The sequence below is a fragment of the Lissotriton vulgaris genome, chromosome 9 (assembly GCF_964263255.1).
Source record: "Lissotriton vulgaris chromosome 9, aLisVul1.2, whole genome shotgun sequence".
Lineage (NCBI taxonomy): Eukaryota > Metazoa > Chordata > Amphibia > Caudata > Salamandridae > Lissotriton > Lissotriton vulgaris.
Window position 1 is genome coordinate 1,112,311,028 of NC_141697.1, and position 25,545 is coordinate 1,112,336,572.

The window sequence follows — 25,545 nt, forward strand, 5'->3', positions numbered from 1 at the left end:
TCATTCTCTCCCTCCCCAGATCCTCTCACATCACCCTGGCTTTGAAATCCCTTCACTGGCTCCCTATCCGCTTCAGATCCCTTTTCAAACTAGCTTGCTTTGCCTTTCGTGCCCACTCTCGCTCTGCCCCTGCTTACATCACTTCCCTCATTTCTTCCTACGTTCCCAGTCGCATCCTCCGGTCTTCCTCTCTCTCCCTTCTTCACATTCCCCGTTTCCGCAAATCCAGATCCGGGGGCACTCGTCTTTCCGTCCTGGCTCCCCAGTTCTGGAATAGTCTCCCACTTCATCTTCGCTCCATTCCTATTTTTAGCCATTTCCGTAAAGCCTTAAAAACTTTTCTTTTTTCTTTGGCTTTAACTTCTTAGGTTTCCTTGTGTCCCCCTCTGTGAGTTCTGACCCAGGTCCCCCAGCGCCAGGAAGCCGCTTGGCAGCAGTGCGCTTTATTAAATATTGTTTTCATTTCATTTCATGCCTCTGCGCGCAGCGCTCACGCGCAGCGGTCACGCCGAAGGTGCGCCAAAGGTAAGCCCGTCCGCGCCTGGACCGCGCCCAGCACCAGACCCCCTGCTCCCCGCAAATCCCATTCCTCCCGCATTACCTACGACGCCACAACCCTCTCTACCCTCAACCTCGGCCGCCCACCAATCTGCTACCAAGCCGCCCCATGATACACCCATGGACCCTTCACCTGCCACTCCTGCAAGTTCAACTGCATCAGAACCCACACCAAATCCACAAACTTCAAACAGAGCTCCGACACTAACCACCTGAAGTGCATCCTGCTCAACACCCGCTCGGTCCACAGACATGCCATTGACCTCTGGAACCTACTCGACACCACATCACCGGACGTCGCCTTCCTTACAGAAACATGGATGAACGCCTCATCTGCCCCCGACATCGCCATAGCCATCCCGGACACCTACAAGATCATCCGAAAAGATCGCACCAACCAAACTGGAGGAGGCATAGCCATTGTCCATAAGAACACCATCCGCATCACGACCAGCTCCGACGATAACCTCGCTACCGCCGAACACCTTCACTTCCAGATCCACACCGACCCCAAACCCACACTCAGAGGCACCCTCATCTACAGACCCCCAGGACCCCGCACACAATTCAGCGAAGACATCGCTGACTTCATCAGCCCACATGCCCTCCCATCCGAGAACTACATTCTACTGGGAGACCTCAACTTTCACCTGGAAAACCTGGACAATCTCGGACTCAAACAACTCGTTGACACCCCCACCCACTTTGCCGGACACACGCTTGACCCTATCTTTACCTCCAGCAAGCACATCTCCTTCGATCACAGCACAGCTCTACATTGGACGGACCACAGCTGCGTTCACTTCAACTACAAAAAATCCACGACCCACAACCCCCCACAACCCATTCCCCGAAGAAATGGGAACAAAATCACCACCGACCAGCTCTTCACATCGCTTCACCAAAACCCCCCTGCCAATTCATCGGACCCTAACCAAGCAGCCACCAACCTCACACAGTGGATCACCCACAGCGCCGACGAACTAGCACCCTTGAAAAACCATCTAATCAAGCAAGGTAGCAAAAAAGCCCCCTGGTTCAACGATGACCTTAAAAAATCCAAGAAGTTCTGTCGTACTCTCTAGAAAATCTGTAGAAAAAACCCAACCACTGACAACCTAGCCACCTTCAAGAACGCCACCCACAAACACCATCAACTGATCTGATCCACCAAGAAATCAGCATTCAAGGATCGACTTGACAACAATGCCCAAAACAGCAAGGAACTATTCAACACCGTCAAAGAATTCACTAACCCCTCCGCCGGCTCTAACGACATCACTCCCTCCCAAGACTTCTACGACTCTCTAGTCTCGTTCTTCAACAACAAAATCGCCGAAATACATAACAGCTTTGAAAACCAGTCCGAAGACCAGTCCACTCCACCCACCTCCGAACCAAAACCGCACTCTAACAACCTTTGCGCCTGGAACCCAATCACCACCGAAGACACCATCCGCCTGATGAACTCCATCCACTCAGGATCACCAACCGACCCTTGTCCTCACCACATTTTCAACAAAGCAGACTCCACCATCGCACCCCATCTCCGCGATGTCATTAAGTGTTCCCTCAACTCCGCTACCTTCCCGGAAAACTGTAAACATGCCGAACTCAGCGCCCTTCTCAAGAAACCCACGGCAGACCCAACCGAACTTAAGAACTACCGCCCCATCTCGCTCCTCCCATTCCCTGCCAAAGTCATCGAGAAAGGGTATTGCACCGTTACATCGCAACTTTTACAACGGACTTCTATTACAACGGAACTTTTACAACGCTGGATCCATTACATTGCATGCCTTTACAACGCATGTCATTACATAGCAGATGCTATTACAACGCATGCCATTACAACGTAAGTATAGGTAAGTATATAATTTTTTTTATTTTATTTAATATTATTTAATTATTTTTTTTTATTTTAATTATAAATAAATATATTTATGTTTTTTATATTATAAATTAAATATATAACTTTAAGTAATTTTAAAAATAAGTATGAGTATAGGAGTATATGTTTTGGTGTACTGAGGTATATGTTTTGGGGTGTTTGGGTATTTTTAGGTTTCAGGGCTGTGATTGGGTTTTGGGGTACAGGGGTATTTTTAGGTATTAGGGCTGGGTTTGGGTTTTGGGGTACAGGGGTATTTTTAGGTTTTAGGGCTGGGTTTGGGTTTTGGGGTACAGGGGTATTTTTAGGTTTTTGGGCTGAGTTTGGGTTTTGGGGTACAGGGGTATTTTTAGGTTTTAGGGCTGGGTTTGCAGTGCGTCCAAAATGCTGCTGCCTGCCTGGTACTCAACCTTCCACGCAGGGCATCTGGAAAAACGGCATTACGAAAACTTCACTGGCTCCCTATTGAGGAGCCCATCAAGTTTAAAGCTCTTTGTTTTGCCCATCGCATTGCCCAGGGAAAAGGGCCAGGTTACCTGCGAAACCTTCTCACTATCCATCGCCTCTCAACTTGTGGTTACCCCAGTGAGCGTGATGTTAAAAGCGGCAGACCAGCCGCCGAGAGAGCACCACTCCTTGTAAAGGGAAGGAGGCCGAGGGGCTGCATCTGAGGAGCTCTGACTGGAGCACATATCTCGACATTGCACGCTGCTTAACATGCCGGTGCCCATCCAGGGTTTTCGATTGTGCCACGGCAGGAGCAACGATTCAAAGGCTGTAAAGGTGGACTACATCTCCCAGAAATGCGTTAATATGCGCCAAGGGATAAAATGGGTGTGGCCAGCACTGCTCCGTGAGCCTCTGAGGAAGTGATTTCATCACGAAACGCGTCAGGCGGAATGCTGTGACAGCACGGACTGAGATGCAAAGCTGCGTGTCCCGAATAAGCTTTTAATGGAGAAAGGCTGGTTTGTGCTTGTGTGCCTCTCAACTTGTGGTTACCCCAGTGAGCGTGATGTTAAAAGCGGCAGACCAGCCGCCGAGAGAGCACCACTCCTTGTAAAGGGAAGGAGGCCGAGGGGCTGCATCTGAGGAGCTCTGACTGGAGCACATACCTGGACATTGCACGCTGCTTAACATCCCGGTGCCCATCCAGGGTTTTCGATTGTGCCACTGCAGGAGCAACGATTCAAAGGCTGTAAAGGTGGACTACATCTCCCAGAAATGCGTTAATATGCGCCAAGGGATAAAATGGGTGTGGCCAGCACTGCTCCGTGAGCCTCTGAGGAAGTGATTTCATCACGAAACGCGTCAGGCGGAATGCTGTGACAGCACAGACTGAGATGCAAAGCTGCGTGTCCCGAATAAAGCTTTTAATGGGGAAAGGCTGGTTTGTGCTTGTGTGCCTCTCAAGTTGTGGTTACCCCAGTGAGCGTGATGTTAAAAGCGGCAGACCAGCCGCCGAGAGAGCACCACTCCTTGTAAAGGGAAGGAGGCCGAGGGGCTGCATCTGAGGAGCTCTGACTGGAGCACATACCTGGACATTGCACGCTGCTTAACATCCCGGTGCCCATCCAGGGTTTTCGATTGTGCCACTGCAGGAGCAACGATTCAAAGGCTGTAAAGGTGGACTACATCTCCCAGAAATGCGTTAATATGCGCCAAGGGATAAAATGGGTGTGGCCAGCACTGCTCCGTGAGCCTCTGAGGAAGTGATTTCATCACGAAACGCGTCAGGCGGAATGCTGTGACAGCACAGACTGAGATGCAAAGCTGCGTGTCCCGAATAAAGCTTTTAATGGGGAAAGGCTGGTTTGTGCTTGTGTGCCTCTCAAGTTGTGGTTACCCCAGTGAGCGTGATGTTAAAAGCGGCAGACCAGCCGCCGAGAGAGCACCACTCCTTGTAAAGGGAAGGAGGCCGAGGGGCTGCATCTGAGGAGCTCTGACTGGAGCACATACCTGGACATTGCACGCTGCTTAACATCCCGGTGCCCATCCAGGGTTTTCGATTGTGCCACGGCAGGAGCAACGATTCAAAGGCTGTAAAGGTGGACTACATCTCCCAGAAATGCGTTAATATGCGCCAAGGGATAAAATGGGTGTGGCCAGCACTGCTCCGTGAGCCTCTGAGGAAGTGATTTCATCACGAAACGCGTCAGGCGGAATGCTGTGACAGCACGGACTGAGATGCAAAGCTGCGTGTCTCGAATAAAGCTTTTAATGGGGAATAGCTGGTTTGTGCTTGTGTGCCTCTCAACTTGTGGTTACCCCAGTGAGCTTGATGTTAAAAGCGGCAGACCAGCCGCCGAGAGAGCACCACTCCTTGTAAAGGGAAGGAGGCCGAGGGGCTGCATCTGAGGAGCTCTGACTGGAGCACATACCTGGACATTGCACGCTGCTTAACATCCCGGTGCCCATCCAGGGTTTTCGATTGTGCCACGGCAGGAGCAACGATTCAAAGGCTGTAAAGGTGGACTACATCTCCCAGAAATGCGTTAATATGCGCCAAGGGATAAAATGGGTGTGGCCAGCACTGCTCCGTGAGCCTCTGAGGAAGTGATTTCATCACGAAACGCGTCAGGCGGAATGCTGTGACAGCACGGACTGAGATGCAAAGCTGCGTGTCCCGAATAAAGCTTTTAATTGGGAAAGGCTGGTTTGTGCTTGTGTGCCTCTCAACTTGTGGTTACCCCAGTGAGCGTGATATAAAAATATATATATATATATACATTTATTATCTTCACAATAGTTAGCCCTTAGGCACCTCCTCTCTAAATCTAGGGGGACAGCATGTGAAGGCTTACTGGAAAAACTGTCCTCTTGGCCAATTACAGGGCTCCATTTTTTCTTCCGCACTCTCGCAGGAAGCTCACTGGACTCTCGCAACCCAACTTCCAAAATATGAAAAACATTTTTACCCTTAATATCTTAAAAACTGCTGAACGGATTTGCACCGGATGGAAAAAAGCACAATCTGCGAACCAAGATGTAGTTTACTGACGAATTACTCAATTTGGCTAAAGCCTTGATCAAATGATCAGCTCACTGTGCTCACTCACCTTAAGTAGTACATAGAGGAGGAACAACACGTTTTTCACAGGGTATAAGAAAACTGTTTGCCATCTTAAGACAGTGGTAACAAAAGTTCAATCAATGCAGCAGTTGGTAATCATGTTTGGACAAAATACTTTGAAAACCTATGGTTACAATGTAGGAGGCAAAAAGTAAATCAGTGTTACCAGAATGCAAAACAAAGAGAGGAAAGAAATACAAATACAATATTATAATCATGTCTTGACATAGGATAAAGTTAAAATACCCTCATGACTACAGCCAATGCACCTGTCCGGAAATATCTACACAGTGCCCAAGGTGCGAATCATGTCCTAACAGCAATAGTCCCCAAGTTGGCTGTGAACATGTACTCACTAATGTGTAAACTTCGTAAAAGATTCAACAAATCGGTAGTGTGAATAGTCAGAAAAGCAATAGTGCCCAAGTGGGCTTTACACAATCAAATATCAGCATGGGCCAACAAGTGGAAATAAATTCCTAGCCCAATTCACAAACACATAAACAAATTATGCCCAAATGGGCTGGTGTTAGGCTGACAAAGAACTAGAACAGGTACCCAAGAACAGGTGTAATACTGGCAAAGAGAAATTCACCCTATGGTGAAAACCAACATATGAACATGCAATGTCTGAATATCTCTACTTGTGGCAGAAACGGTCAAGCCCTGTTCCATTCCTCTTTAGCATACAAAAAGGATACAAAGCCAAAACTATCAAAAGTGAAAAGACCCTTATAAAACCATCTGTATTCTTTCAAGGACAGTGACCTCACTGTTCACCATTATTTTGATTTGGTTTTACACTGTCTATTATTGTTTTGTAATAAATATTTAAGTTCATTGTAAGCCTATGAGAAGTTGAAAACGTTTTACTAATTGATTTCATGCATCAGAAGAACCATTTATTTTTTACTCATGATCACCTTACTATTCTCCTATGTTTTTTAGGCCATCAATTATTTTAGGAGTGACAAATCCATTTTTTGCAAAAACACTGCAGCACTGGCCACATATCATCCGCATTGGGGATGTCAAGTTGGCAGGTAAAGTAGAAGCACTTTATGTAAGAATGAATAGCAATAATTACCGTTATATTTTCCCTGAATTCTATCATTTGATCATGCTCTTTATAAAATGAATCTATCTTTTCTATTAATTTAGTTAATGAACAGCTCTTTATTTGCAAAAGGGGCTGGGGGTGTTTCAGTGACCAAGTCACTTTTTATAGGTTTGAGTTGCAGGTGGGTGTTTTCGAGAGAAAGGACATTTACCCAACAATATGAGCCTTGGCAGAGTGCTATAATTATACTAGACAATAATGTCAATTGATGATGGAATGTTCTAAAGTAAAAATGGACATACAGAAAAAAAACCACTGCAGTGTTGGAGCATTTCATTATCTTCCAGTTCCATTATTTAAGTGTTCAGATATCTGCGTAAATATCCATTTCCTCAATCGAGTCAATGGAAGTTATTCCAGATTCTATACCTAAATGCATCTAATGTTGTCTGCATAGTTTCTGTGGTTTGCATAGACTTCTTGATCCCACGAAGAGTGTTAGTAAGTCTAGCGAGTTTGAAGAGCCATGTGCTCACTTACCCTACAAAATTTGGATAATTTTTCTGTAAATTCCCTGCCTTTAGAGTTCTGTGGCAACAGACTTGAATACATTTTTCTTGCAGTTGCTCCGACACACACACATAGACAGGTAGGACACACTATCAGACTCTACAGCAACCTCATCTAACCTAAGAAAGTGCTGGCACAGAGTCATACTTACGTGCCATGGTAACTGAAAAATCTGTCTTGATGTATTGCCTGCAAGCATGATTCAGAGTCATGCTACATATGCTCCGTGATGCACCTGAAGGCCAACTGAGAGCTGATGGGGAAGTTGCATGTATCTGACCAAAAGTATTGGTCACGCTTCAAATCTCAGACCTGCTCTCGCTCCATGCCCCGGTCACAGTTGAGGTCCCCTTTCTCTGGTAAGTTGAAGCTCCAGTAACAATCTTCATGCAGACACAAGAAGCTCAGATGGGAGATTTTTTCCTCCAAGTTCCAGCTCCAGGAAGAGATCCCACAGTCCACACTCGAAAGGCGGATTACTTGCAAGTTGTCTGGCTCTGACTCCATTCCTCAGCTTGGAGCCGGCGGCCCTGAATTTCCTCGGCCATTCTCGACTTGGTAGCAGGTAGAGGCCATCGAGTAGCCTATGCTGCAGCTTTTCTGTTTGAGTCCAAGTCCCCCTGGAGCTCTTTTGGGACCTACATGACGCCTAATACTGAGACTACACTTCTGTGCTTCTCCTCAGACTTATATAGTTTAATCCCTGGGGCGACAATTACGACTGCTACTTGTAGATTTGAGGAGGCCTGCTCCCCTACTCTACTAAATAAACCTCAATTGTCATCTATATATATAAAAACGAAAGTATGTCTGTCTGGTTGTCCTTTATGCATTACTACACCATTCATCCGATCGCCATGAAACTTTGGGAAGTTGTTGAATACACTCGCGCGAAGGTTTCTGTAAAAAGAAATCTTTAAAAATCGTCCCCCCAGGGCCCTCATAATCTTTCGAATACTGAAATAGACAGCGAATTTGCGAGCATCGGCGACAGTTATGACCCCCAAACGGAAATTGATTGGTCAATCTACATCAGAAGCACAAAAGAAAAAGGCATTACGAGCTTCAGAAACAGACGAGCAACAGGAAGCAAGATTAGAAGCTGTTCAAATAGAAACTGCTCAAGCCCGTAATTCTCAAACGAACGAGCAACGAGAATCAAGATTGGAAGCCGAACGAGTACGCACTGCTAAAGCCTGTTCTTCTCAAACGAACAAGCAACGAGAATCAAGATTGGAAACAGATTGATTACGCACTGCTCAAGCCCGCTCGAATGAAACCGGAGAGCAACGAGAATCAAGATTGGAAAACCATCAATTATGCACTGCTCAAGCCCGCTCGAATGAAACAGAAGAGCAACCAGAATCAAGATTGGAAGCCAATCGAGGACGCACTGCTCAAGCCACACTTAGAAATTTTTTCAAAAATAAAATTAATAGGTTTCAATAACAATCACACAATGTAAATGTAATGTTATAACGGGTTTCCTTGAATTTCATTTATTCTGAGATCGCAGCAACGTGCGACGGGTAAGCTAGTCTTTCTTTATTCACTCTACACCTTTCCAATATGACCGCTTCTTTTCAGCCTTTGTCACAACTCTGAACCCAGGATATTATTGATGTGCACTGGATGGCCAGCAGACAAAATCTTATAACAGGGTTCAAGACAACCCAATATTGTCATGCGGCTTGTACCTCTCCGGTAAAACTGTTTATATGTTGGACAACCTCAATGTCAGGATTGTGCCAAACTGGTTCCGTGCACATCCCAAGGATATGTTGACCTATGGTCATGCGAGTTCACGGCGTACCATCTTCACCCCTAACCTTCAGGGCGGCAAATGTGTGTGCAACCTTAGAAAATGACAACCCCTCCCCTTCCCCCCAAAGGAAATCGAGGTAACAGATCAAGAACCCTTTCATTTAGACTCTTAAGTACTACACAAGAAATACTCAGCAAGGCGTTTCAATATTTATTGAAGCATTGTGATTCTTGTATAAAATACTTGTGCTGTGATAATTAGTAGAATGAAACTAGAGTCACAAATTTGATTTGCATTCGCGACAAGAATTTGCAATTCTATTAAGGACACGGAGGCGAGGATTATGCTTCTCAATCTTTACTAGAAGCTCACAGCAGCCAATGAAAATGCTTGCTTTTCATTCAAAATATAACAATAAACTACATTTCCCATCATGTCTCACAACATAGACACGCCCCCTTAGTCCATAAGAGGCCTCAGCCTGCCGCCATCTTCCTCTTTCTTTCGGCGAACAGCTCCAACCAAAACTTGGAAACTCCATAACTCTTCCAACGGGAAGAACAACAACTTCAGGCGAAATATCCTGGCATTCTCTGAGTCTCAGTCGCTCTTTTTATCGGAACCTGAAAGAAAGGATATGAGACCGTAACCACCGCAATCATCCGGGGGGGCAAGTATTTATAAATACATATACAATGCCGGGTGGGATAATCCTCGCCTCCGTGTCCTTAAAAGAATTGCAAATTCTTGTCGCGAATGCTAGCAAATTTGTGATTCTATGTCAGGACCGGAGGCTTCTGATTATGCTCGTTCAACGCTTATTGAAAACCACAGAGGCAATATCCCCCACCGGCTTATAATAGAACGTTTTGAAGGTTGATTCAGACGACCAGTCTGCACATTGCATAATATCATGAATGCTGGAACCCAACATGAACGACTTAGACGCCATGGCGCCCCTGATAGAATGCGCACCAAACACGGTGATATCAATGCCTGCTTCATTCATAACATAGCGAAGCCACCTGGCAATGGTGGCAGCCGCCACCGCTTTAAACGGCTTCTGTAGGGCTATCAGGAGCTGCGAACAGCCCTGAGGCCTAACAGCCGCTGTACATTCCTCATAAGTCTTTAGACATTGCACAACACATAACTTTTCATTCTCCTGAAATGCATTATAAGAAACCTGCGTAGACAACGTCTTAGTACGTCTGACAATTTGAAAAGAAACTCCTTCCGGAGTAAATACTCTACCTGTAATATCCAACGCTCGCACGTCCGAAGACCTCCTACAAGCCGACAGACAAAGTAACATGGCCAGCTTGGCCGACAACTGTTTCCTGGAAAGGAGCGAGTTCACTGGCCATTTGTCAAACAAGTCCAAAACCTTAGTGACGTCCCACAAACCGGAATACTTCGGTTTCGGGGGATTCTCCACTCTAATACCCTTCAACAGTTTGCACACGACGGGGTGCATACCAATGGGTCTACCATCCAACTGAACATGGCCCGCTGAGATGGCCGATCTGAAGTTGTTGACCGACCGATAGGCCAAACCTTGCGAAGCCTTATCCGTCAGGAAATTCAGCACATGGGGTAAGCCGGCCCCCACGGGATCCAGATGTCGTTCCACGCACCAATCCACCCAACCTTTCCAGTCCGAGGAGTATCGCTTCCTCGTGGAAGGAGCCCAAGCCTGCTTGATAAATTCTGCAGCCCTACTCGAAATGCCTGGCACTTGCCACTGCTGCCTGAAAGCCTCCATGCCATCAGCCGCAGTCGGCCCTCCGTGATCATCGGATGCCTCTCTTGATGAGGGCCCAGCAACAGCATCAATGATTCCGGGAGGAGTCTGGGAAGGTCGCAGCTCCACTGCATCAGTTTGGGGAACCAAGACTGCGACGTCCACCAAGGCGTCACCATAACTATCTCCGCCTTCTGTTTGATCACCTGCGACATCGCTCTGGGGATCAATAAGAAGGGCGGGAACGCTTAATGTACCCCCTGTGACCAGTTCTGGAGAAACGCGTCCGTCGCCAGAGCTAACGGATCCGGTCTCCAACTGAAGAAGCGAGGGATTTGGAAGGTCAGTCTCGACGCAAACAGATCCATCTCGAACGGACCCCAAATCTCCTCCAACCACTCGAACATCCTCGGGAGCAACTTCCAGTCGCTGAAGTCCCTGAGGTACCTCGAATTCCAGTCCGCCACCTGATTGGACTGGCCCGGGAGATATTCCGCAATGACTGATATCTGGTTGTGAAGGCAGTAATGCCAAAAATCCTTGGCGATCTGCACCAGCATGGACGACCTCATGCCTCCCAACTTGTTGATGTACCTCACCGCCGAGATATTGTCTAGTCGCAGGAGGATACAACAAGATGTCTGCTTCGGGGACAATGTTCTCACAGCGAACGACCCCGCAAGCAGTTCCAGACAGTTGATATGAAGGGAAAGCTCTTCCGGGGACCACCTCCCTCCTGTGGAGATGTCTCCACAACGCGCGCCCCAGCCCCAACGGCTGGCGTCGGATTCTATCGTGACTTCTGGAAGGCAACCGAAGATCGCTCGACCGTTCCAAGCGTCTACGTGTCCTAACCACCATTGCAATTCTGTCCTCACCTCTTGCGTGAGGGGAATGCTGTCTGAATACGAAAGACCTTTCTGAAGATGCCTGATCTTTAATTGCTGCAGGGCCCTGTAATGCAACGCGCCCGGGAAAATCGCCTGGACTGATGACGCCAGAATCCCTACCATTCTTGCTAGCGCCCTGAGAGAGACAGACTGACTGTTCAGTAACTTCCTGATTTCCCTCTTCAGATCCTTCAGTTTCTCTTTCGGAAGAGACAGCTGAGCTAACACCGAGTCCACTGTGAACCCTAGGAAATCTATGACCTGAGAGGGGGACATGACCGACTTCTTGGAGTTTATCACAAAACCCAGATCCTGTAAAATAGTCGTGGTCAGCTGGAGGTGCCGCAAAAGCGTTTGCTGGCACTGGTCTACAATCAGAATATCGTCTAGATAAATGATGAGCCGAATACCCCTCTCTCTGAGGTATGCCACTACTGGCTTCATCACCTTGGTGAAGCACCAAGGAGCTGAGGAGAGTCCGAAAGGCAGAACCAAATACTCGTACCAACGGTCTCTTCACCTGAACTGCAGGAACCTGCGATGTGGAGGAAAAATGGGAATAGAGAGGTATGCATCTTTCAGGTCCAGACGGACCATCCAATCCCCGACCTGAAGGAGATCCGTTAAAAGATGGATGCCCTCCATCTTGAAATGGTTGTACGTCAGAAACTGATTGAAGTCCCTGAGATTTAGAACTAGTCTGTTTCCTCCTCCTTTTTTCTGAATAACAAGATATTGCTGCAGAAACCGCGAGGGCTTTGAACACTCGGCGCTATCGCGCGTTTCTGCAGCAATGCAGAAATCTCTTCGTCTATAAAACTGGCCTCTAGTTGGGAAAAATGGAGAGTCGACGGTATGCTCGACTGAACAGGACGTGAGTAAAACTCCAACTGAAAGCCCTGAATCGTCTGCAAGACCCAAGCGTCTTGCGTAAGATCTCTCCACTTCCCTAGACAATGTTGAGTACGACCCCCCAACGGAAGCAGGGAAAAATTCGAAAGTCTCACCTGAGCTTTGCTGGTGCTTGAAGTTCCCCCTTCCATTGCCAGATTGGTACTTGTTCTTGCTGAACCTTCTGCGGGAGGGGTAGAAGGTCCCTCCACGTGTGGAGTCAAAGTCATTTCTGCCCCTTCCGAAGTCGCCTCGATGGGGGCCTGGAGGACCTCCGCGGCCTGACGAGCGACCCCCGCCTCGTCCGGCCCTGTGAAAAACACCCTGATTTAGAGCCCGTTTAATGCCAGATTGGGCTTTGTCCAACGCCGTAAAGGTACCTACGTACTTGGACACATCCTTGACGAACTTGTCGCCAAACAAAAGGCCTTCCGCCAGAGGCCCTGGCTCTGCATCCGCTAACTCCGTGAGATTGGAGTCCATCTTCATTAGTAACGACTTTCTCCTTTCCGCCAACACAGCACAATTAGCATTGCCCAAGAAACAGATGGCCCGCTGGGCCCATCCTGCGAGAACCTCGGGATCGACGGGGACAGAGGACTCCTTGGCCTTCCAGGCCATCTCTGAAATCTTGGCCAAGGGGCCGATGGCGTCGAGCATCTTATCTTGACAGCCTTTCCAAGCCCTGTCAAGTCCTCTCTTGGGGTCCTTCGAGAATTTCTTTAGAAATGTTAGAAGGTTGGGGTCTATCTCCGGAGTTTCCGCCACCTGGTCCGGAATGTCGGGTCTAGGGCACTCTGATCTCAATCGATTTCTCACATCCCTGGGGAAACCCTTACGCAGATTTTCGTGAATGTAGGCAGTGACCGCCAGAGGAGGAACCCAGTCCTGCGATCGGGGGTGGACGATGTCCGTAGGATCAAAAGTGAAGGGGGTCTGGGGAGGCGCAAGGCTCTTGGGTTGCGCCGATTTCGCCTTCTTCGGAGGGTTACGCTCCTCCGAGGAGTCCGTGTCCGGATCCGTGTCTGTACCAGTGTTCGTGTCGGTATCAGTGTCATGGACCCTGCGCTTGGCCGAGGCCTTGCCTCCCGCATGAGCATGGTCCGCCATATCTGGAAGGGTAGCTAAGGCCTGAGAGTGAGGCCACATGGCAGAGCCTGCAGAAGGCTCACTCGAGGCCGCAGCCCCTGATTTCTTCTTTTGAGGTTTAGTGAAGCCATGCCGCTTGGCGAAACCTTCTAGTTGACGTCGTATGGGACGAAGGGCTTCCGCAAGGACTTGTTGGACCGTCTGCGGGACCGTAGTCTCCATTGCCCTGTTAACGGAGGACTGGACCGAAGCGTCCAAGGCGCTAACCAGATTATCATCCAAGGCAGCCGTCTGCCTGGTCTCAAAGCTCTCCTCCTCATTAAACTCCTCATTATACTGGTCTTCCGCCATCACAAACTGTCTCCCAGGAGTAAAGAGGCGAGGAGGGTCAAGGGGGGGGGGGGGGGGGGCCGGCCCACACAGCACACTCGAGCAGAAACACCTTCAACCCCCTCAGCAAAGCTGTAGTCAATAGGGGCCAGGGACCCAGGCCAACTCCAATTCACTGAGCGTGTGCGCACTCCAACAGGCCTACTTAGTATTGTACAGCCTCACCAGGCGATCACGAGGTAGAGGGACGTCTTCCTAACCACAATGAGACTAAAACACAAGTGAAACTACTTCGAGGGTCGTGCCGCGACGTGCAGCCCAAACGCGCCTGAATTCTACCAAAAGGCAGCCCAAATTCAGCGCGGTTGGGCGCCTGCCGCGGCCGAGAGCCACCCGGCAAGAGAATTCGCGCCAGCAGCTACTAGGGATGCTTGCTGCGCATTCGAGAAGGGACAAACCGGGGAAACCACGGCTCAAGTCAAATCAGGAGTCCGTCTACCTCCGGTCAACGACCGAAGCTACCCCGCGCAAACAGCGCGATCAAGCCACAATGAGGAATAAAAGTCCGGCGGGCGCCGAAGCACACCGCCAAAGCACCACTACTCCCAAAACACTAGAACTCTGTAAGGTATATACCCTGTGAACAGTGATCAACATCAAACAGCAAATAGCTGCAAACAATAATCATAACCAGAATAGAACATCAGAGGGAGTAAACGAAGGTGCACTTAGCTCTGTGAGCAGCAAAGAAAGAGGAAGATGGCGGAAGGCTGAGGCCTCTTATGGACTAAGGGGGCGTGTCTATGTTGTGAGACATGATGGGAAATGTAGTTTATTGTTATATTTTGAATGAAAAGCAAGCATTTTCATTGGCTGCTGTGAGCTTCTAGTAAAGATTGAGAAGCATAATCAGAAGCCTCCGGTCCTGACATAGAATTGCGTAATAAACATTATGAGAACAGTGAAAATGATGAACACTTACACATTTGTACTAGAGCAGTGAATATATGCTGGCATGTAAATACTGTGTATAGTGTACTTCTACATAGTGCTCCCTAACCTTGTCTTGCCTAGGGTGGATATACTCACTCTTTTTGTCTGAAATTGCTGTTTTGTCTTGTTTTGTGTGGGTCACAGGCTGCGCCCTCTTGACATTATTTTCCAATTTCTGTTACCACTTATATTGTTCAAAATAAAACTCTGTCCGGCTGGACATAGAACATACTGGCTTTTTAGCTTTTGTTGATTCAGTTCTCAGTATTCATGTTCTAGGGACCTCTGTCTTTGGTAACAATTCAACTCAACATGGACAAAACCAAGGTTCTCATCATGGGCCCACACCCTGATGCCTAGAAAGAAACCTGGTGGCCGCCTGGCCTCCGGGACCCCCCGCGGAACACGCACAAAACTTCTGAATCATCCTGAACTCAAAATGGACCGCCAGATCAACGCCATCACCTTTTCCTGCTAACACACCATTGGCCTCCTCCGTAAGACCTTCAAATGAACACAGGAAAACTGTCACATACGCCCTCATCTGTAGCAGACTGGACTACGGCAGTGCACTCAAGGTGGGATCAACAAAAACCTCACCTGCAAACTCCAGAATGTCCAGAACGCCGCCGCTAGACTAGTCCTCAACCTACCGTGCCACAGCCACATCAGCCAACACCTACGGACCCTACACTGGCTTCCTGTACAACAAACTCACCTTCAAGCTTCTCACCCACACAACCAAGTTCCTCTACAACACCGAACCTGCCAAACTGAACCACTGCCTTGCGTTCCACAACCCCCAGCACGCTCTCCGCTCGGCCCAGCTCTCCCTCGCAATGGTTCCTCGATCAGGAAAAGCAGAACAGGAGGGCGCCCCTTCTCTCTCCTCACGGACAAGGCATGAAATTCTCTACCTCTCCACCTCGGACAGACTGCATCACTCCCTAAGTTCCTAAAGGACCTCAAGACCTGGCGCTTCGATGGAACTCGGTAAACTTCCAGGAACTGTGGACCCCACCCCCCTCCCCCTGGCCCGTCTTTACCTTAGAGCCTTGAGACCCGTTCCGGGAGAGTAGCTTGCCCTCTATAAACCTAATCGATTGATATTGCCTGTGGGGCTCCACCTGTCTATCTCAGGGGACATCACATCATTCCAATCTCTACCAACCACCGTAAGCCCATCAGACAGGGTGCCCCAAATCCCCACCAAGTGGTCTAAAAAGCTCTGGCCGGGGGGGGGGGGTTGGGGGGGGGGGGCTTAATGCTACCGAGCACAAATTGTTCCCCGGCACCTGTCCAATGCACAAATATGTATCTACCGTGTATATCGGCCCACTTCTGCACCAGCATGAACTCAACCCTATGATGTATCCGGATGGCCACACTCCGAGAACCCCGCATGAAGCCTGAGTTAAATGTGTGTACATACCCATATCGGGCCAAACAGGGTTTTTTTGTGCCAAGCATGTGCATCTCTTGCAATAAAAGGATGTCCGCATCTTTGTGTTTGGCTTGACTGAGACCCTGTGCTCAACCCCTGAAACCCCCCTGGCCCAAGGGTTCCTAGACTCTGCGGATGTAGCTAAAAATCTACAGGCGATCCAATCTTCTCATGAAGCCATTGTAACTAAGATTAGAGAAGTGGGAGCAGATGTTAGCCTCCTTCATTAGGATCTCAGCAAAGTGGCTGGTATGGTGAAGGAGGGAGAAGGGGGAGTCTCCTTTAGAGGATGAAGTAGTGGACCTTAACGTGAAAGTGACCAGCATGTTATCTACTACCCACACGATGGAGGCCAGGGCAGAAGATTCGAAGGATAGATCCTGGTGCAACAATGTACGCTTTATGGGATATCACAAGGGATCAGAGACTCCAAATCTCGAAATCTTTTTGGAGAACTGGCTCAAATCCTGGATTCTGGAAGGCGCCCTATGTCCGTGGTTTGCAGTTGAGCACTCCCATTGATCTCTGGCCCAGCGCCTCCCACCAGGAGCACCTCCATATCCCCTGATAGCTTGATTACTGAACTATTGAGATTGAGACCATATACTGTGTGCAGCATGCGACTGTGGAACATATCACTTTCAATAATGATGTTTCCTAACTGCACCAGGCTAGTACAGAAGCAGCGTAAATCATTTGATGCCATCAAAATGAAGGTCCAGGAACTGTCCATTCAGTACATTCTTCTTTTCCCAGCAAAGCTGTAGGTGGTCTACAATTCTAGATTCCATTTTTTGGAAACCCCAGAGGTGGGCTGGGAGTGTCACGGAGAGATGGGAGCTTCACTGTTATGATCTCCCAGGCTTTGAAGCTACAAGAGACTCTTCATCCGTTGCTGGGAGCCAACTAAACTGTAACGAAGAGGGCGAAGACAACATAGCTGGCCCGAGAGATTCCGATGTCCCATCCTGCAGCGTACCACACTGATTTGGATGGAATCCATATGACTGCCTCCAAATTGAACATTGCCCTAGACTGGAAGAAACAATGCTACTTCTTGAAGCACTGATGAGCCATGATGCGCTAGATAAAGATTTTAAGCACTAGCTCTCCGAAGAGGGTTCCAAAAGAGACTGGGCATTAGATCCTGATTAGGAGGAGCTCCACTTCTAATGTACTGTAAAGTATTGTGTTGTGTTTGTTTTGTTTAGGACGAAAGGGGTGACAGGCTTCTGGGGTGGTAGTGTGGGGAGAGGGGCCATTGGGGGGAATAAGGCAGTTGGTATTTTTGTATGTTTTAGTTCTTTGCCTTTAGTTTCCAATACTTGCAACCACACCCACTCAGTAGTGGGTTGCGTTGGGTGCCCCCTCACTGTACTAACCTAAGGCCCTCCTCATGCTAATTTCCAAGTCCATATCAATGGCCTCCTTGATTGCAAAAATACACATTGCTGTCATCCGCTATGCTAAGCGTATTGCACTGAAATAATTGTTTATGCAGGAAACCCATCTCTTGGGCTCCAATTGTTCCTATATTTGCAGGTTTGGCTATGACCAAGTTTTTCATGCAGGTTTTACCAGGAGTTCCAGGGGAATGGTCATCCTCCTATACAAATGCTTCCCACTTGTGGTTACATGCTCATCTCGGGACCGGTGTGGTCGTTATGTAGTGATCGAAGGCTTTTTGGTGGTTGAGATAGGACAACTTCCTAAGCATTTATGTACATCCTTAACTGCAGACACCAACCCTAGATGCACCTATGGAGGTTAATGCAAGCCTATAATCTGGTATCGCAACCCTTAGGGGCGATTTAATGCCACTCCGAATCCTGATGATGATATATCGGGGTGCCACATAAGACAATGCATGGACAAATCTAGAGCATTCGGGTCGGGCATGACCTGCTTGGGCCTCTGCGATGTTTAGATGGGCTGGCACCTGTGAGGTAGGATGTACACACATACTTCTGCCTTTGTGAAAACCATCTTGTGTATAGACCTCCTACTTCTCCCGGCTACAAATATGCCCTCCACAACAACAGCTGGCATCCTCCCCAAAGGAATCTCCATCCAATCCCCAGACACACTCTGGTTTCGGCTTGAGTCACTGTAGATGACCAATTTGGGACCTCAGTGCTTGGTTTCTGGTGGATAATCGGTTTGCAGAACACCTGGCCACAGACCTCGTCTTACTTTGAGATAAATGAAGGGACTGTGGAGGTGGCTGGCAAGCTTTGGGTGGCCAGTGAGGCTACGAATAAGAGGCGATGCCAAAACATTATGACAAAGAAAAGTATAACCAACCAACTAACTAAACTCAAAACCCATATTTTGGAGCTGGAAGCACAATGCCTCTTAGACCCCTCAGAGCTCATCCGTAGGCAACTTGAGCCTGATAGAACCCTTATTAACAATGTACATGATGAATGAAGTGCTCCAGTGCTGGTGGCATCTACCAGGCTAGTATATGAATGCCATTATAAAAGCGAAAAACTATTGTAATGGCTGGCCACTCGGCTGCAGGGTCCCAAACAAATTCTGTGTATCACTGATCGAACTAGGCATCCAGTCCATACCTCTATTGAAATAGCGATATCAGTTTCCAGACTATTACTGTCACCTGTGTGCCGCAACTGGACCAGGAACAGGACAAGCCACCACTTAGTGAGGTATCCCTCCGACATTTAATGGGGATCCAAGGGGTTGACCTTGACACCCCCTAACAGCTGAAGAAATAGCAGTGGCGGTTCAAGACCTGCTAATGGGCAAAACCCCTGGCCCAACAGGTTCCCTCTTGAATATTATCATCCATTCTGAGACATTGTCACCTACTCAAAGTGTACACAGAAGCATTTGGGAGGGGTTTCTTACCACCCAAACTAGACTTGGACACCATTGTTTTACTTACTAAAATGTGACAGCCAGCAGATTAATGTAGTGCATACTGCCCTAGCTCTCTGATTAATACAGACGTAAACATATTTTCCAAGACTTTGGCGAATAGACCAAATGGAGTCCTACAGGCCTTCATGCACCCCAATTAAAGAGCTTCATGCCCTGCCGGGCCACCATGCACTGCAACGCTTTGACCCATGCCTGTGATTTGTCCGACTCCCTGTCCCTGATGCTTGTTGACTTTGAAAAGGCCTTCAGCACATCAACTGGCCCATCCTGTTCTTCGGTGCATGGGATTTGGGCCCACGTATCGCGGGTGTGTCAAACTCCTGCATCAGGAGCCATCAACACAGGACCTCATCAATGGGGTAATTATGTGTACCTTTCTGATTAGTCAGGGCATTTGGCAGGGGTGTCTGCTGTCCCCACTCTTTTTTGCCCTGTCTCTAAAACCCCTAGCCGCAATCATCCATTCCAACTCCCGGGTGCAGAGTTGGGACAGGCCTGAATTTCCTGAGGACTGGATACCCCTGTACACCCATGATGTGCTTTTCCTCTCTTACCCCGAGCTTCAGAGCCTAGGGTGTTGGAAATGCTTGTGCTGTATGATGAGGCATCTGGACTCTGGGCTAACATGGGAATACCTCTTGATTACGATACAGAGGGCTACAATACCGTCACCTGGCAGACCACTATTCCCATCGGTCGCCTGAGTTTTAAGTACTTAGGGATACACAGATCCGAAATGCCAGACCTCATGCATAGTCTTAATCAACTTCCCTTCTTAAACAGAACTAGAACAGACCTCCAGAACTGTTTTAAACTCCTGCTAACATACTGGGATGGGTTGCCCTGGTACAAATGATTGTGCTACCCCGTTTCCTGAATGCACTACAGAACTTTTCATTTCACATTCCTATTTCTTGGTTTACCAAGGTGGCTGCCTTGATTCGATCCTTCCTTTGGAGGGATCGACCTCCACGTATTTCTGTGGACAAGTGTCCAAGATCGGTTTACAATGGAGGAGTAGGGGCCGTAGACATCAGGCTCTATTTCTGGGATTCTCAACTTCTAGTCCTCAGTGACTGGATAACTGGGGGGTTGGAGTGACCTCGCCTACTGGATAGAGGTATGCGTTCTGGGCCTCAACAAGGTGTAGGGTCCGTTATATGGTGACCTCATACCTTTGTGTACTCTGAAGATTACAAAGATGGTTTTTCTAGCTTGTCGGGCAGCCAACAAATTTACGAGGTGGGGAAAAAAGCTGACACAGCAAACCCACCCCTGGAATGGCCACTAGGTGTCAGATTGACCCGGTTGGAGGCTTTTGGGAAATGGGGAAGAAAAGGAATCATCACTCTAGGGGGCATTTGGAGTGGCTCCCATATGAAATCATTCCAAGACCTACAGCGCCAGTTTCATCTGTTGCACACTCAGTTTCCCAGCTATTGGCAGCTCCGCCACACCTTGGCTAGCTACCAACCACCACTCTTGCACCTCCCAGACTTCAGTCTGATGGAGGCCAAGCTACTGATAGACCGCCTTGGGGTGGATACTCCCAGATATATTGTTCACTGGGCTGTAATGCCCCTGTACCTTTCCGGAACCTTTGAAATAAATAGGAGTGATAGCTGGGTACCCTTGAGAATACTGAATGGAGAGAGGCATTCCTGAACCCCAGAGAAATTGCGACCTCTTCCCAAGTGCCACTAGTTCATACTAACTATTTGCACATGAATTACCTCACATCACATCATCTTTGGGGGCGCAGGCATCCTCACTGCACCCACTTGCTCCTGATGCTGGTTTGTGGTGGCTGATCGTCTCCAAATGGTATGGCGGTGTTCATACATTGCCATATACTAGCATCAAATAGGTAACATCATTACACAAGTGCTAGAGAGGCCCATCAAACTATCACTTGGATCAGCTTTGCTGGGTCTTCTGTAGGACTTGGGAGGGCACACAGGTGTGCACTAGTAGGTATGGCAACAATTATTACAAAAGGGATATCGCTCGCAGGTGGCTCTCTCCTAACCTGCCTTCCATGACTGACTGAAGGTCTGCTATGGATTGGTGCGCCACACAAGAAGAGCTGGTATATGCGGTTAGAGGTTGTCCCAAGAAACATCAGAAGTTATGGGGGAGATGATGGGGAGTTTTGGGACTGACAGGTACATCAGGAAATGTACTGTGTAATGCTGAGAGATCCTTGGGAGGGATGTGAATGGCAGGGGGTGAAATGGATGCTACTTTCTACCCTTTTACGCATTTATATCTTTCCAATAAGATCTATAAAATTTGACTAAAAAAATAAAAAATAACCTGCAGTTAAATGATAAAAGTTCCTGAGTTAGGGTTTGACATGTTGCTTTCAGAGTCAAACCAAAATATTACATTGTGGAGTTCACATATATTTTGTTTGGTCAGTAAACCATTTTCTCTGTGCATCTGTGGGCTACTGCATTGGTAGAGCCTGTTTTAAAATAGTCTTTGTCTTAAAGTGACCAGCAATATTTGCATGCATCTGCCACCCAGCTGCACAGTATTGGATGGAACGAAAGAATAAGAATCAATTGTGGATAATGCACAGGCGATATTGATGCATAGTTTGTGTCACTGTTAAATAGTGTGTGTAACATTTTGACATTTTATCATACAGGTGAAATTCCAAAACAAGTTAAAGTGAAAAAATTGAAAAATTTAAAGACGCTGGATTCAAAGCCTGGTAATATTTGTCCTAATTACATTTTCATTGCGTTTGAACAGTGAAAAATAAATAGAACAGTAGCAGTCATTATGTTTACGTATAACATGTCTCTTTTGGGTTGGTGTGAAGAGTGAGTTAGGGATAATCACTTTTTTTTCTTTTTAATAGATCTGTTTCTAGTCGTTTTTTAAACTTAACCCATAATTGACTCTTCACATTACACTGACATATCTATGAAATGAATTGGTAAGAATAAACAACTGCATACAGAGCACAGTAAACTCGCACATCTCCCTGCATCTTCATTGAGCCAGATTTTAGTCCCCAACTTGCATATCACACTTTTCCCCCACATGCCTCTCCTTCAGGTCTCCTCAACACACTCTTTTAAAATGCTGTAACATTTAGCGGATTAGCTCACAAAGTTCTGAAATTATCCCACCATGCCCCCAGGTTCTCAGATGTATTTAAGGACACCGATGTGACTTATAGACTGACATCTCAGCCATCACATAATAGTCAATTCCTTTTAACCAGTCAGAAATCAGCATGCGTCTGCCAATGGCACGCTAAATCCATAGCTGCCAAGGGTTCAGATTACTTATTTGTGAGATTTTCATAATTTTAGTGTAATTAAGAGTGACATTCAATGACTATGAGTGACACTTTGTCGCGAGCAAAATCAAGCAATAAGGACGATGGAGACAAATATTGGAAAAAACACCCATTTGAGCCACGAGAAACTCTAAGAAGATAATAAAACTGCTCAAAGAATCAGAAATGTAATTGTGTTGTGAGAGGCCCCATTGCAGTGCAGGCCTAAGCCACCCTCATGACGCTTAACAGAACTCAATTAATCAACAGGGAGGGATGAGGAATTAGTGTGTCCGTTTCTTTCTCCAGGGTAGTAATGCTTTTAATCAACAAAAAATGGACACTTGTAACACTGCTCGACCTTTGGTTCAGTGTGAATCTTGTAAACTTGTAAACTTGCAGATTTATATAGCGCGAATTGTTGCCCGGAGGCGTCCAAGCGCTGAGAAAGCCACAAACCTACTGATAGGCAAAGGAGGGGGACAGGCAGTTAGTAAGAGGATGTGAACAGAAAAGTCTTTAATTGCTTGCGAAATACTGTGAGGTTAGGGTTGGCTCTGAGATGGAGTGGGAGAGTGTTCCAAGTCTTGGACGCGTTATATGCGAACGTCCTTCCGCCAGATCTAGATCTTTTTATTCTTGGCACCACTGCCAAGAAGGTCTGGCTGGAACGAAGACTTCGGTTTGGGATGTAATGGGTGACCAGATCACGGGTGATACTAGGGCCCATATTCCAGAAGGCTTGATGGGCTATACATAGTGCCTTGAACAAAACTCTCTGCCGAATTGGTAACCAATGAAGGCTAGTCAGTCCGGCCCTCACTGAGTGTCTACGGGGGATTTTGAGCAGAAGACGCGCTGCGCAGTTCTGTACAATCTGCAGCCTGCGTAGAGTATATTCTGGGGCGCCGAGGTAGAGTACATTATTAAAATCAAGGCGTGATTGTATGAGACCTTGAATGGCTACCTGTTTGGCTTCCATGGGAAGGAGAGGAAATATTTTATTTAGCACCCTCATGATGCCAAAACAGGTGGCTGAAAGCTTTGTGGCTTGCACATTGAAGGATAAAGATCTGTCCAGCCACACTCCAAGGCTTTTGATGTTATTTTTGGGGAGTGGAGGGGGACCTAGACAGGGAGGCCATAGAGAGGGAGGAAGGACCAGATCAGAAGGGCCTAAGAGCATCAGCTCTGTTTTGTCCCCGTTCAACTTCAGGGATGATGATGACATCCAGGTCCTCACTTCCTCCAGGCATTCTCTGAGCCCACCTGGCGCAGTATGGTTTGCCTCCTGCGCCAGTGAGACCACCAGCTGCGTGTCGTCCGCATAGGAGATGATCTTAAATCCGAATGGGCGGACGACGTCGGCTAGTGGTCTCATGTACAGATTGAACAGTGCAGGGCTCAGAGAGGAGCCCTGAGGAACACCGCACTTTAAAGGCCTACTGGAGGACACAGACTCGCCATCAAAAACCCTAAAGGATCTGTTCTCCAAAAAAGATTTAAACCACGCCCAGGCTTTATCCTTAATCCCCGCACAGGCCAGGCGGTTCAGTAGGGTGTCATGACTGACCGTGTCAAACGCCGCGCTTAGATCAAGGAGGATCACTGCCACTGATCCTCCTTGATCCAGGATTTTTCTAGCTTCCTCGGTAACCATGAGGAGAGCGGTTTCAGTCCCGTGTTTTGGTCTGAAGCCCGTCTGCGTGGGATCTAGTATGTGATAGTCTTCCAGATAATTCACTAGCTGTTGATTAATGTATTTCTCTAGGACCTTGCTCACCCATGGGAGCAAGGAGATGGGGCGATAGTTGGCTAAGTCAGACGGGTCCAAATTGGGTTTCTTAATTAGTGACCTGACCAAGGCTTGTTTCCAGACAGTTGGTACAGTGCAGGAAGAGATGGACGCGTTTAGTACCTCCCTGACGACGGGCAAGATAATCCGGGATGCTGCCATTAAGATGTCTGGTGGGGCAGGGTCGTCCGGTGAGCCGGATTTGACACTGAGAGCTAGTGATTCAAGGGTTGAAAGGTTCAGTGGGGGAAAATGGGTTAAGATGTGTTGGGAGGGAAAGGGGGAGAGGATAGGGGAAGTATTGGGTTGGATTGATAAGTTAATTTTTGGGGAGGGAAATGCTGAATAAATCTTGTTTACTTTCTGATAGTAAAACTCAGCAATATTATTGCAGTGAGTGACAGATTTCGCGACCTGCAACGCAGGGGGTGGGTTTGTTAAGTTTTTAATGATCTGGAAGATCTCTCTAGGTTTAGATTTGGCCTGCAGGATTTTATCGGCGAAGTAAGTGGACTGAGCTGCTTTTATTTGGGTTTTATACTCGCTAAGAGTTTCACGGTAGCGGGTTTTGTTGTCTGCTGAGTTGTCTAAACGCCAGCGTCTTTCCGCCCTTCTACAGAGACGTTTCTTGTCCCTAAGAGACTGCGTATACCACGGGGCAGTTTTATGTGGACGCTTCAGTACAGTCTTGCTCATAGGGAGAGTGATGTCAAGGGTGTGAGTAATCCAGTTGACATAGGCCTGATTCGCTAGGGTAGGGTCCTCCTGATTCTCGGGTTGTGAGCTGGCAAGTTTAATGGACCAGTTATCAACCACGAGGCGCGACCAGGCTCGCCTGAGCCTTGTAGTAGGGGCTGGTGGTGGAGTTTTAAGTGCGGTCCACCTAAAGGGGATCAAAAGGTGGTCTGTCCAGGGCAGGGGAATGCCTGGGTCCACTGTGATGTCAGGACAGTTGGTGAAAATTGGGTCCAATAAGTGGCCTTTGGCATGAGTGGGGGTAGTGACACGTTGGGTAAGCTGTAGGGCTGCGAGATCCTCTAGTAAGATGATGGCTGTATGGTCAGAGGGGGAATCAAAATGAAAGTTTAGGTCACCTAACACGGTGAAGTTAGAGGAGGTACTAACTCTGTCGGCCACACTAGATGACAGTGATTCATGGAATTGCTTCGGGGGGCCGGGCGGGCGGTAGATAAGGGTGCCCGAAAAACAGCTATTGGGTGAAAGATCGATATTAAAACCAATACTTTCGCAGT

The 25,545-nt window shown here is 47.8% G+C and overlaps 1 protein-coding gene across 1 annotated transcript in view; it reads left to right on the forward strand.

Annotated features, from left to right (window-relative positions):
* DENND6A (DENN domain containing 6A) overlaps positions 1-25,545 on the forward strand; it is a 338,779-nt gene that overhangs the window by 183,722 nt on the left and 129,512 nt on the right. The window contains exons 12-13 of the mRNA XM_086939111.1: positions 6,471-6,565; positions 21,856-21,921. Coding sequence (XP_086795237.1) covers positions 6,471-6,565; positions 21,856-21,921 — 161 coding nt within the window. The remainder of the gene's footprint in view (positions 1-6,470; positions 6,566-21,855; positions 21,922-25,545) is intronic.